General features: G+C 33.7%; 1 protein-coding gene across 11 annotated transcripts in view; it reads right to left on the bottom strand.

Annotated features, from left to right (window-relative positions):
* EHBP1 (EH domain binding protein 1) overlaps positions 1-12,828 on the bottom strand; it is a 372,579-nt gene that overhangs the window by 193,310 nt on the left and 166,441 nt on the right. For all 11 annotated transcript variants that reach the window (XM_047852777.1, XM_047852775.1, XM_047852780.1 and 8 more), the window contains 2 exons: positions 5,605-5,786; positions 2,918-3,057 (listed from right to left, as the gene is read on the bottom strand). In XM_047852777.1, coding sequence (XP_047708733.1) covers positions 2,918-3,057; positions 5,605-5,786 — 322 coding nt within the window. The remainder of the gene's footprint in view (positions 1-2,917; positions 3,058-5,604; positions 5,787-12,828) is intronic.

The following is a 12,828-nucleotide window of genomic DNA, read 5'->3' as shown; positions in this document are numbered from 1 at the left end:
GCTTATAAACTACCCATCCAAGGTATTTTGTTATAGCAGCCCCAACAGACTAAGACAATAAAATCTGATTATAATTGTTTTCATTATATCTATAATTTACTCAAAAATAATGTCCTTTCTTTCCCTTTCGATAATAGCAAAGAACTTCCGACATACTGTTACCACCTTTTTTCCCCATTACTGTGATCAAAGTAGTACAACATTGCTCAAAACAATTATAAAACTGTGGGGTTTTAAAATTTCCTATTTATGGTACTAGGGCCTAATTGAGATTTAGTTTTAATCAAAAGTCATTCACAAAGAACAAACCATATTCTCCATTTAAAAGATCAAATTATATCTCACAGCAGTTATAAACATTCATGCTGCAAGAAAATGTCTGCATTTGTAAATAGTACAGTAGTAGCCTAAGGGATAGAATGGTCAAGCTTAAGAGGGAGTGGGCATGAAAGGTTTCTCAGAGTATGTGTCAATATTATTAAAATTTAAAGGATAAGTAAAAAGTCATTGGTGGCAGTAGAGAAAGGTTACTAACTTACCCTTCCTGAAGTACTTCAGCCACCCAAATAAAACAAAGAACTCAAAGATAGGAAAGACAGGGCATTTAAAAAACTATCATATAATTGTTGCTGAAATGATTATAAACATAATGCAGGGGCGCCTGGGTGGCTCAGTGGGTTGAGCGTCCGACTTCGGCTCAGGTCATGATCTCGTGGTTTGTGGGTTCGAGCCCCGTGTCAGGCTCTGTGCTGACAGCTGAGAGCCTGGAGCCTGCTTCAGATCCTGTGTCTCCCCCTCTCTCTTCCCCTCCCATGCTCATGCCCTGTCTCTGTCTCTCAGTAATAAATAAAAGTTAAAAACAAAAAAAATTTTAACTTAATGCAAATGTCTGCATTTATTATTGAAAGAAGAACCCCAAAATTTACTCAAATAAAAATAACAGCTGGGAGGGGTTTAAATAAAAAAAAAAATATTGACTCTCTCATCTTACATGAGGTGAGTCAATACGTTCTGTGTTATTTATTTATTTTAAATATTTTATTTTTTAAGTAATCTCTATACTTAACGTGGGGCTCAAACTCACAACCCTGAGATCAAGAGTCACTTGCTCAACTGACTTAGCCAGCCAAGCACAACTGTTTTATTTTTAATGTTGGTAGAGAAATACAGTTTCATTCATTTATCTGTCTGGCTTTTTTATCTTAGATGATAGTAGACTAAAATGAAAACAGAATGTATAGCTTCCAAATAACTCTATTTAAAAATGCTTAAATAAAGAACATTTGAGAATGGTAAATTTTAAGGTGTGAATGGAAAAAAATAATAGAAAATTCCCAAGTAAAAGGATAAAGTAATGTAAGTGAAATTAAGTATGCAGTTATCAAAAAAATGTAACTATTAAGGGCAAAGAATATAAAGATAGATAAACCAAATACTGTTTGTAAGAGAAGTACTTAATACAGGTTAAAAATAAAGTGATAAATACACTAGGAAAATACAAATATAAAGAAAGCATGAGTTAAAATATCAACACCAGACAAAATTTCACAGCAAGAGGCATAAAGTGGGGCAGACTGATCAAATTACAACCCATAATGAAACTATTAGAAAATTAATTTTTATGCACTGAAGAATTTAGCATTGAAGTTCTTAGTATTTCAAAGATGAACTACACAAAAAGAATAAGACTATAAATAACTAAATAATATAAATGTAAAGTTTGGCCTAATAAATACATGCTGAATCCAACAAATAGAAAATATATATAAAAAGATACTTAAAAGAAAATTTACAAAAATAGATCATGTATCTAGACTACAATAAAAAAAACCCTCACTCATATGAAATTGAAATTTGAAAGGCTTCAGCATCTTATTTAAATAAAATTAAACTGGTAACTAACTAAAAATAAAAAAAGTCCATGATAAAACCCACTCTCCTCAACAACCCTTGAGTTAATTAAGAAATCAAAACAGCAATCATAAATTAGAAATTAATAATTTATAAAATGTGCACAGGACAAAACATACACCTTTGCATATAAGTCTAATCAATTCCTTATAATAAACTTCCAGAAGTGGAGTGAAAGTGAACATCACTAGAATTGAGAAAGTCAAGAAAGTTTCTGGCTAAGGAGTTAAATGTGTCATATGATCAATGGAAATTCCCCATATAACAGTAACAGTTGAGGCTAAGCCAAGAGATGACTGCCAAAGTGCCCTATGAATTTGGAAACATATCACCTAGATGATAGAAGTCTAGGGATCTCATTACAGAAATTTAGGACACTTCATTAGCTGAAAGGAATATGTACACAGTGCTTGATTCTCATTCCAATAATAAAGGTATGACATCAATTCCTTAAGGTGATAGATTATCAATAAGTATTTATTGCCCAATCAATACAAAAGATTCTAAATATTTAATCATCTTAGGTAGTCTGACCAAACCAGCTATAAGGAATACTTGCATGGAATCTTCTAGATATAAGGATACATGAGATATATACAAATCCAAACCAAAGAATGTGCACATAATTTATGTGAATAAATGTACATGAGCTAGGAAACAGTAACCAATGCATTTTGTCATGCCACCCTTAAGGCAGATCTTTACTTATAAGAAGGTTCATCCATACAATGACATAAGAAGTGTGAACATATTTAGGCCACTTTATACTATAATCAGTAGTTCCAGTAAAGTTTTATGCTTTCTTGACTAAGCTTGGACTTCATTTTAAATTATGAAAATCTGTTATTAACCATCAGCACATAAAGTTTTCAGAGAGCTAAATGGCATATTAAAAGGCTTACGGAAGAAAAAATACTCTAGCAGCATTCTTTTTTCCTGGAAAACTGAGTTTTCAACTTCTCAAGAAAAAAAGATAAACTTTTAGCTTAATGCTAATAAAACCAACCTGTAATTTTTGCTGCCTTTTCCTCTTGGTTCACTCGGTTTTCATCATCTTCTTCATTATCTTCTTCAAAGTCATCTAAATTGCCGATGTCAGCCTGCTTCATACTCATCAAACTAGCCAAACTTTGCATGTCTTCATCCCTACATCAATGATTTCAGATTTAATACACAGTTCATTAAATGACATTGTTTGAAAAAAGTTTAAGAAAATAATAATATAGTCTTTTTTCTAAATATTAATGAGCCCTTTTAAATAGTTGTACAAGACTATTGAAAAACCTAAATAGTCATATTCATTAATTTTTAAATGGCATGTTTAATTAGTAAAGAGCAAACTAGATTAAAAACTAACTAGTTAGGAGTTAGTTTAACTCTTTGCTGCCATCTATGGAAGACTAAAATTTTCTTCACAGGATTAAAGTGTGGGTTCCTAATCATTAAGTCTGGGAATAAAAACTTGTTTCATAAAACAGTGAGATAGTTTGCAAATCAATAAGATCTAGACTTTAAAATATTCAAGTTTTCAAAATAAATTAGAATAGAAATTCTTAATCTGAAATCCATGAACCCTTTTGGTTTTGTGGGTAGGAGGAAAAAGAAATGGTAAACCACTGTAAATTTATACGTAAATCTTATTTAAATGCGCATTTTTCTCAAAGGGGCCATAACTCCCCAAAAGTGAAGGAACTACTGGAACAGCATTTTTAAAAATTACAAAATGAAAAATGACCTGAATTGACTATAAGTTAAATACCATATACTGGATAAAATGTAAAAATGTTTTTTATCTTGAAGTATTTTAAATATAAGTATATAAAGTTTACCTTACTCTAAACAAATCAAATAATGAAGTCTTCTTGAAATATCATTTTCACCTTAAATTTCAAATAAACTACCGTGAGTAAAACACATTTCTAACACATTACATACAAACTAAATTTCAACCTGATATTCTTCCCTAAAATTCAGAATTTCAAATTAAGATACTGTTTCCCATGTTCTAACTACAATAAAATAGAAACAAAACAAGAAAACTCTTTTGTAAAGAAATGTTTGTTAACATTCACTTATTTTCTAAATATAGTACAACTATGCAGACTAAACTGGTTTTTGAAATTCTTTGCATTTTATCTCATGTAAGCCTACAGTTGACATAACCATTTCCCCTTTTAAAAATAAATTCAGTGATATCAAGTCTGCATGAACAAAAAAAGTTGTATTACCTTATATGAATGCTATACAAATTGCTCACCTGTCAATGAGGGATTATTTTAAGATATACCATTACTCTTGAAATGTTAACTTGCTTAATTTTACCTCTGTAATTTCCTCATACTTTAACCTTGAACATTTTTCTCTATGAAAGGTTAAGAAGGCAAGGAGTGTGGAGGCAGAGAGGGAGTTTAGGGTGTTTTAAGAGAAATTTCCACTGGAATTGAGACATTTGGTTTGAATTTCCCAGATTCTCCCAGGGATGGATGGTGCTGATTCACTTACTGCTTCTGCCCAGTGGAAAGGAGTCCACATTCAAAGGATCTTCTCTGATTTTGTTTTCTCTTTTCTTCCTGTGTTTTCTTTCCTTTCATTATGGCTTGAACTTCAGGGTAAGATCTTTATTTTTAGGTTCTCAGTATTTAAGTCTAAAATTTAAGGTCCTGAGATGAAAGACTGATTGCTTCCATTCTGCACTGTCCCTCTGCCACACTCACTCAAAAGCCAACTTTCCAGAGATGAGGCTTACAGTTATCTACCAAGTCATTTGCTGCCCTGTAGATGAGTGCCAAACATCTCATTTTGACTGACGCACAGAATTCAGTCTAATCAGTCAAGTAGACATGGCCAAATATAGTAACCACATTCCACTGGCTCAAATACATTTAGAACTATGATTCAGATTGGATCGAAATGTTCATAGCTGGCTTCCTTCTCTCACCTTTCAAATCCAGGCTTAGAATTTCCATTTCTTCCCTCCCTGATCTTTCTCTCCAAGTAAGTACTAACCCTTTCATTACACCCCAAACATACACTCATCCTTGACTTGAATGTATGCAACAAGCATGGTAAATGTTACATCTTTCCTGTTCCAGGCATGTTTTCCTCATTTTATACAGTTATTATTTTACACTTAGGAGATCAGAACTGGTGTAGGAATTACCTTTGTGCAATGCCTATTCAGTACTTAAGAAGTGATTGCTTAAAAGGATAATTATATAGAAAATTGTACTTTGCTATACAACTTTTGGAAGGCCGGGCCAAAGAACATGAACTGGTAAAAGTCCCTTTAGTTCTTTCATCCCTCTTATCCTGAACTTTTCATCTTGGGTTCCTCTTATATCTCAGCTGCATCAAACAGCTCTACAAACTGAACTGTCTGTACTTCAGACTACAACTACTTACACTAAAGACAATTAATACAAAACAAACATGGATGGCACCCTATAATACACAATTTAAAATTTGGAACTTGCTATAATATCACTTTTATATTATTGTTCATTCTCTAGAGTCAAGAGACTATATACACCAAGGAGTTCATTTAATTCAGCCTCTGAAACAAAGAATGGCAAGAATGACTGGTATGCAGTAGGATATTCTCAACTGTTGCCAGTCTACTAAGTCAAAAGCTGTTTACATACAGTTTTTAAACACACTGAGAAGCAGCTTGTCTTTTTGACAAAAGAAACTTACGTGGCTTTTCCTTCCCGAAGGAAAATGCAAGATAATGAAAACTGGAGAGTGGCAGATACAACTTTTTTAGACAATGGCTTGAATTTTAACTTGACATCAGTCTGAGTTGGCATAGGGCTTGCATACTGTTTCATGTTGATGCTGCTAGTAGCCAGAGCTTTCCTTCGACCAGAAGGGGATTCCTGGAAGATAAAATATAATTTGGAATTTTGAAGTTATTTATTTTACACCCAAATATTTTAAAACACTATTTAAATAACATGATTAAATAACAATTGAAACTTCCTTCCCCAATGTATTCCTGTAACACAATATTGAAATAAAATTGTGATGAAGTTATATTCCAACTTTTACATCTTTAAATAAGGCAGACATAAATTGGAGAGAGCTGGCCGAGGTAGAAATAAACTAAAACAACTCTAAATATGTCAGAAAAGGGAAAGCAAGGAATGGAAACTAGGACAGAAAGCCTCCAGAATTCCTCTAAAAAGAGGATAGAACACAGAGATAGGTATCAAAAGTACTCGACAACTGTTTTCCTTCCTTTCATTCTATTTAATGTAATTAATGGTATTTCTCCTTTTTGAATGCCTACCATTTTCATAGAACTTCCAGCCTCTGTGGCATTGTGTCTCGTTTTTACTACAGTATCTGAGTTCTATCTATCCTCTAATCTGAGCCTTATTTCTTCCTAGGGCCTTTTTTGATCACTCCACTCCACAGTTCTCTCTCCCTCCCTTAAGATCACATATATCAAGGAAGAAACCGTTGGTTTCTCTGATGCTATGTCTGTGGCAGACACTGCCAAGCGATTCTAGCAGGTCTCAAAATTCTCCAAACAGAGACTACCAATTCATCAGAAATGAATACAAAATAACACCTATTTACTATCAAGGGTACTTAACATTCTAGAAATAAGCTATCTCATTTCAAAATTATCCTTAATAGAATAATAGCCTAGGAGAACAGTGAAAACAAAACAGCAAAATAATGATTGGGCATTACCTGTGTATAAGACACGTTGTTGATTCAAGAGAGATATGAAGATGATTAAGACGTAATCCCTTACTACGTGTTCTAATGGCAAGGGAACATTTTAGATGAAGATAATTTGTAAATAAAGTAAACCAGAGTTCATATGACATCATTAATGTAAACCAGAGGTCATACACCAGCATTCCTTAGGATTTACTGGTTTGGAGTTCAGATCTAAAATAAGGCCTAATTTTCAAGCTGTGTGACCCTGAGTAAGTAAACATGCCTCACTAAACATCCCTATAAAATAAGGAGACTAAACAGAAATCCATTTAAGCTCTACAATGGTTTTCTATAAAATTATTCAATTTTCCAACCAAGGCTGGAAAAACTACCATTAACCTTTGAATTATTATTTAATAAATCTTTATTTTATTTGTCTTCTGATTGACAAACCTGCCTAAAATAAAGATATACTAATTTAATCAAAACATTAAGCCAGCCTCTTAGAAAAAAATTGACATTTCTGCCAGCAGGACAAGTAAAAAATGTAATGTAGCATCCCTAAAGAATACCTTGTTTTAAAATGTGGTCTTATCTGTCAGATTATGCACAGCAATATTATACAGAGCTATTAGTGCATGTAGATACCTTATGAATGAATTTCAAAAATGCATCAAGCACTTGAGAAGGATTTAAGCCCTCTCAGAAGAAATACTTAAGAATATGCAAATACCCTCAACTGAATCAAGTTGAACAGATGTGACTATCCCAAACAATACAAGTGTTCTTTCCCTGGTCGCTACTGTCAATCAAAGAATAAGATTAAGGTCCAAGGTTCTGACAATGTGCAAAATGAAAAAGTATGATCAGGTAGTATCAATTTATTACACTGATATGAACAATAATCTCTTATTGTACCTTTAGAATAGCTAACAACTTTTACATATAATATAGGATTTAAAGCCTCTGTTTTGGAAGCATGACATACAAACTGCCACACATTATTTTCAGATTTTTTAAACAAATCTGTTTCACAAAGTATGACACTAATCCCCTAATAATAATTATTTTTTATAACCAAATAAACTATAAAAACTAAGGTAACTTGGAAATGAGTATAATTTTGAAAGCCCAATTTAAGGATAATTGCTATAGAATCTAGAGTTCTGACGATTAACATTCAAATTCATTTTTTAGATAAAAATTTTGTAGAATGGTTTTCTGCTGAACTCAAGCAGTTTTTAACTTTTTGGTATATCAGTCTCTGAAACAACAGAAAATAAAATCTACTAAATTCTAACCATATTTAGTTGTACCACTTTAAGTATTTACTTGCTCAGCAACAATGAAAACAGCCCTTTGTAAGGTCTGGACAGGTGAGCAGAACAGTCTTTTGAGTCTACAATATCCATTTCTATTGTTAACGCAGGATCTCACTACAGTCTGTGCTGGGAAAAGAGGTCTGAACTGTATTTCTAGTAATTCTCCACCAAGCTCCCACATTGTTTTCCTCTTTAAGGATCTTTCACAGCTCTACCTCAGCTCCATGAATCTCCACTTTTTACAACCGAGTCTAAGTCTTTACCAGCCCACAACTGATATCACGGCTATCATCAGTTCTATAAAGAGGAATGAAATAAGCGATTGCAGTGTGAGACGAGCGTGTCTTTTGCATCTTATAGTCCTTCCACAAAGGAGTAGGGGCCAGCCAGGCAGAGAGAATTTAGAATTACTCTTACTGCTGCCAGAGTCCTAATGCTATTTCATGTCGGGCAAGATACAGAAGGGAACAGAAATGAGAGAAAAAATAGTAAAAGGGATTTTAAGAGACAGAAAGAACAATGACAAAGTCAGTGAGTGTTCACATATATGTAAGACTAAGTTTCTGTCTCTTGGCCTACGTTCATACATGTTTGTATGTGAATCTGACAATATTTGAGGAATTACTTCAAAACTCCTAAAGCCAAAGTTAACTTTAGTGTTTACTAAAAAACAAAAATAAAAGTAAGAGAGCTTTAGACAATTTAGATGACTGGATCCTATCCCCAGAGATCTTAAATTAGCAAAACCAGAGATAGGCTCAGGAATCTGCTACATTTCTAAAAATAATATGTACCTCCCTTCTCTACTCCCAGCCCACCCCTCCCACACACTCACCACTACTACCAGGTGATTCTAATCCAGTTAATCTAAAATCACACTTTCAGAAATACTTCCCCTCAGAAAGTTCTTACATAATATACTCATTTTTGCTTAAGAAATATCACTTTCATTTTTCCTAAGTATTCTCTGTTATAAAAACGACTTAGCTTATATATTTCCATTTCTTTAAAATCCAGCCTATTGTAGTTGCCATCAGGCAAACCTGCATTTGAATGTAACACCAGCATTTATTCATTGGTTAATCTCTGGCCCATTTCTTCATGTATCTGAGCCTTAGTTTCACACTGTCAGATTGACAAATATTTTTTTTAATTTTTTTTAATGTTTATCTTTATTTTTGAGACAGAGTGAGACAGAGAGAGACAGAGCATGAGCGGGGGAGGGGCAGAGAGAGAGGGAGACACAGAATCCGAAGCAGTCTCCAGGCTCTGAGCTGTCAGCACAGAGCCTAACACGGGGCTCGAACCCACAAACTGCGAGATCATGACCTGAGCTGAAGTCAGATGCTCAACTGACTGAGCCACCCAGGCGCCCCAGATTGACAAATATTTTTAAAAGCTGGACAATACCAAGTGATGATAAAAATGGGGAACAATGCAAACAAACTCTCTTACACTGCAGGAGAAAGTTCTAACTGATATAGCTGCTTTGGAAAGCAAGTTGACATTACCTTGTAAAGTGGAACACATGCATATCTTACAACTCAGCAATAATATCCGTCTTAGATACATGTCCTGGAGAAACTCTTATAACAATATACTAAAATATCTAGTAGAGTTTTTAGCATATGGTAGGTAATAAATAGTATTTATTATTAATATTTATTGACCACTTGACCTGATTTATTACACTAATATTACAAGTAATCCTTCCTGGATCACCAATCTTGAAATTAGGAAAACAAATAAACATAACTCAATGCAGGATGTTTAAAGTAATGCAGCTATGGGGGCGCCTGAGTGGTTCAGTCAGTTAAGCATCCGACTTTGGCCTAGGTCATAATCTAGCGATTCCCAAGTTTGAGCCCCATGTCAGGCTCAGTGCTGACAGCTCAGAGCCTGGAACCTGTTTCAGATTCTATGTTTCCCTCTCTATCTCTCCCTCTGTCCCTCCCCCACTTGCTCTCTCTCTCTCAAAAATAAACAGTAAAAAGAAAATTAAAGTAAGGCAGTTATGTTACTAAAATCTATGCATTGACCCCCGACATTCTTACCAGACCTAAAACAAATTCTCCACTTCAATGTGCACCCTCATTCAGGTGATAACCATACGAGCAATAGGTGAATACATGTTTTCTCTGTATAGCTTAAAAGGGAAAAAATTTATAATGACTTTATTTAAAAAAAATTTTTTTTAAATGTTTGTTTATTTTTGAGACAGAGAAAGACAGAGCATGAACGGGGGAGGGTCAGAGAGAGAGGGAGACACAGAATCTGAAGCAGGCTCTGAGCTGTCAGCACAGAGCCCAACGCGGGGCTTGAACTCACGGACCGTGAGATCATGACCTGAGCCAAAGTCGGATGCTTAACTGACTGAGCGACCCAGGCGCCCCCAAAATGACTTTATTAGTAAAGAATGAACTGATTATAAAATAAATAAATACAGTTTTGTAAGATTCGGGACTTCTTTATAACTATTTTTAAACATTATAGATTTTACCAAAAAAGTATGTATCTAATCTTGCCACTTCCCCAAACCCCACCCAAACTAACAACAACAGGTATATAACATAATGGTAGCAAGCAAGTTAATTAAATTTAGTTAAATTTAGTTTATTCTTTTTTTCATATCATAAGAATTTGGAGAGAATATCTCTTGTCCAAATTATTCAAGTTAGGGTCTTCTTACAGAATAGTTCATAGTACGATGTTTCATTTATTATGGATCCCAAGATTAATATAATACCTCTCCTATTAAAATATTTGACAGACTTCCTCTACCTATTAAAATGTCACATAAAATAAACCACAAGCTAGAAATTGAACTCTTTCTCCCATATACAAGGATATGGGGATGTGGGGGAGCACTACTTCGATTTTATGATTTTTCAGAGTTTTATTAAACAAAATGTTCTAAAAAGATTGTCGTGCACTAATACTTTAATTAAACTTAATGGCAATGTTGATTTTTTACAATTGTGAAATACATTATAGATACTGAAGTATAAAACACAGAAGTACTATTTTAATGACTAATAAAATGAACATCCTGTACCACCATCCAGCTAAAGAAATAGAACACTACTATGTCCTCTCCTGAATTGCCTCCCTTTCCTTCCATCATCCAGAGATGACTACCACCTTGAATTTTGGATTACTTCTTCTCTCCTCTTTTCCAAAAAAGAATACTACTTATGTATGCAACCCTAAAGAACATGTTGCTGATGAATGGATAAACAAGATGTGGTATATCTATACCACAGAATATTAGCCTTAAGAGGTATGAAATTCTGATACATGATACATCATGGATGAAACTTGAGGACATTATGCTAAGTGAAATAAGCCAGACACAAAAGGTCAAATACTGTTATGATTCCTCTTATATGAGGAATACGCAAATATATAGTGACAGAAAGTAGAGCAGATATTACCAGGCGTGGGAGAAGGGGACACGGAGAGTTATTGTCTAATGGATACAGAGTTTCTATTTGGTATAATGAAAACAATCTTGAAACAGATAGTGGTGAAGGGTACAACACTGTGAGTGTACTTAATGCGACAGAACTAGCTGCACACTTAAAAATGTTTTAAAAAGTTTTGTTTGTAGATTTTATCACAGTAAAAAGTCAAAAAAGAATATAGTGTCTAGTTCTACATATTTCTTAACTTGATACAATGAAATAACATTAACATTTTTGTGATGTGTTTCTTATGTTCAACATCGAGTTCTCATCATGATTCCGACTAGGTATTGTAAAGAGGGTCATTCCTATATTATTCTCGATCTTAAAAGGGAATGCTTCTGATTTTTCATCCTAAAATATGTTTCCTATAGGTTTACTTTTTCTTCTTTCAAAAATATTACTCTTTATAAAATTAAGTTCTCTTATGACTTTAAGGTTTTAAATCTACTTCTAATTTTATTTTTACATATAGGTGTTAAACTTTTATCACTTAAAAATTTTTTTTTTTACATATAGGTGTTAAACTTTTATCACTTAAAAATTTTTTTTTTCAACGTTTATTTATTTTTGGGACAGAGAAAGACAGAGCATGAACGGGGGAGGGGCAGAGAGAGAGGGAGACACAGAATTGGAAACAGGCTCCAGGCTCTGAGCCATCAGCCCGGAGCCCGACGCGGGGCTCGAACTCACGGAGCGCGAGATCGTGACCTGGCTGAAGTCGGACGCTTAACCGACTGCGCCACCCAGGTGCCCCAAACTTTTATCACTTTAAAAAATATTTTGGGATAATTTAAGATCTTTTAAGCCTTTAACTTATTAATGTGATAATTTAATAGATTTTCCAAAATTAAAGCAACTCCACATTCCTGGAAAAAATCCAAAGTTATCTGAGCTTGTTTTCTTTTAGAGAAGGTTTCTAATTACAGATATAATTTCTTTAATGATTATAGAAGTATTCAGGTGTTTCGTGTCTCCCAATGTCAATTTGGATAAGTATTTTCCCCCTTGGAATTTACACATTTCATCCTAGACTTCAAATTTAGTGACATAAAACATTTTAAAATCTTCTTATTTTAATTTCTGCAAAATCTATAGTTTTGTACTTTTTACACTCCCAATACCATTTGTGTCTGCTCTTTTTTGTTTCTAGATAATTCTTGCTAGAAACTGTCAACTTCCTTGGGCTTTCCCAATCAACAACTTTTGGCTTTGTTGATCCTTTCTAGTATGTTTTCTATTTTAGTAGTTTACGTTCATTTTTACTATTTCCTTCCTCCTAGTTCCCTCAGGTATATTTTAACTCCTGAATTCTGAGCATTTCTTCTTTCCTGATCTAAGCATTTAGGACTATATATTTCTCTAAGTACTATTTTAACTATACCTCACATTTTATTATTAATTATTTTGTTATTTTGTATTTAAATATTTTCTAATTTTTCATTACAAGTTCTTTGACT

Source organism: Prionailurus viverrinus, chromosome A3 (assembly GCF_022837055.1).
Source record: "Prionailurus viverrinus isolate Anna chromosome A3, UM_Priviv_1.0, whole genome shotgun sequence".
Lineage (NCBI taxonomy): Eukaryota > Metazoa > Chordata > Mammalia > Carnivora > Felidae > Prionailurus > Prionailurus viverrinus.
The sequence above is the reverse complement of the archived record's forward strand: the minus strand, read 5'-3'. Positions and strand labels throughout refer to the sequence as shown.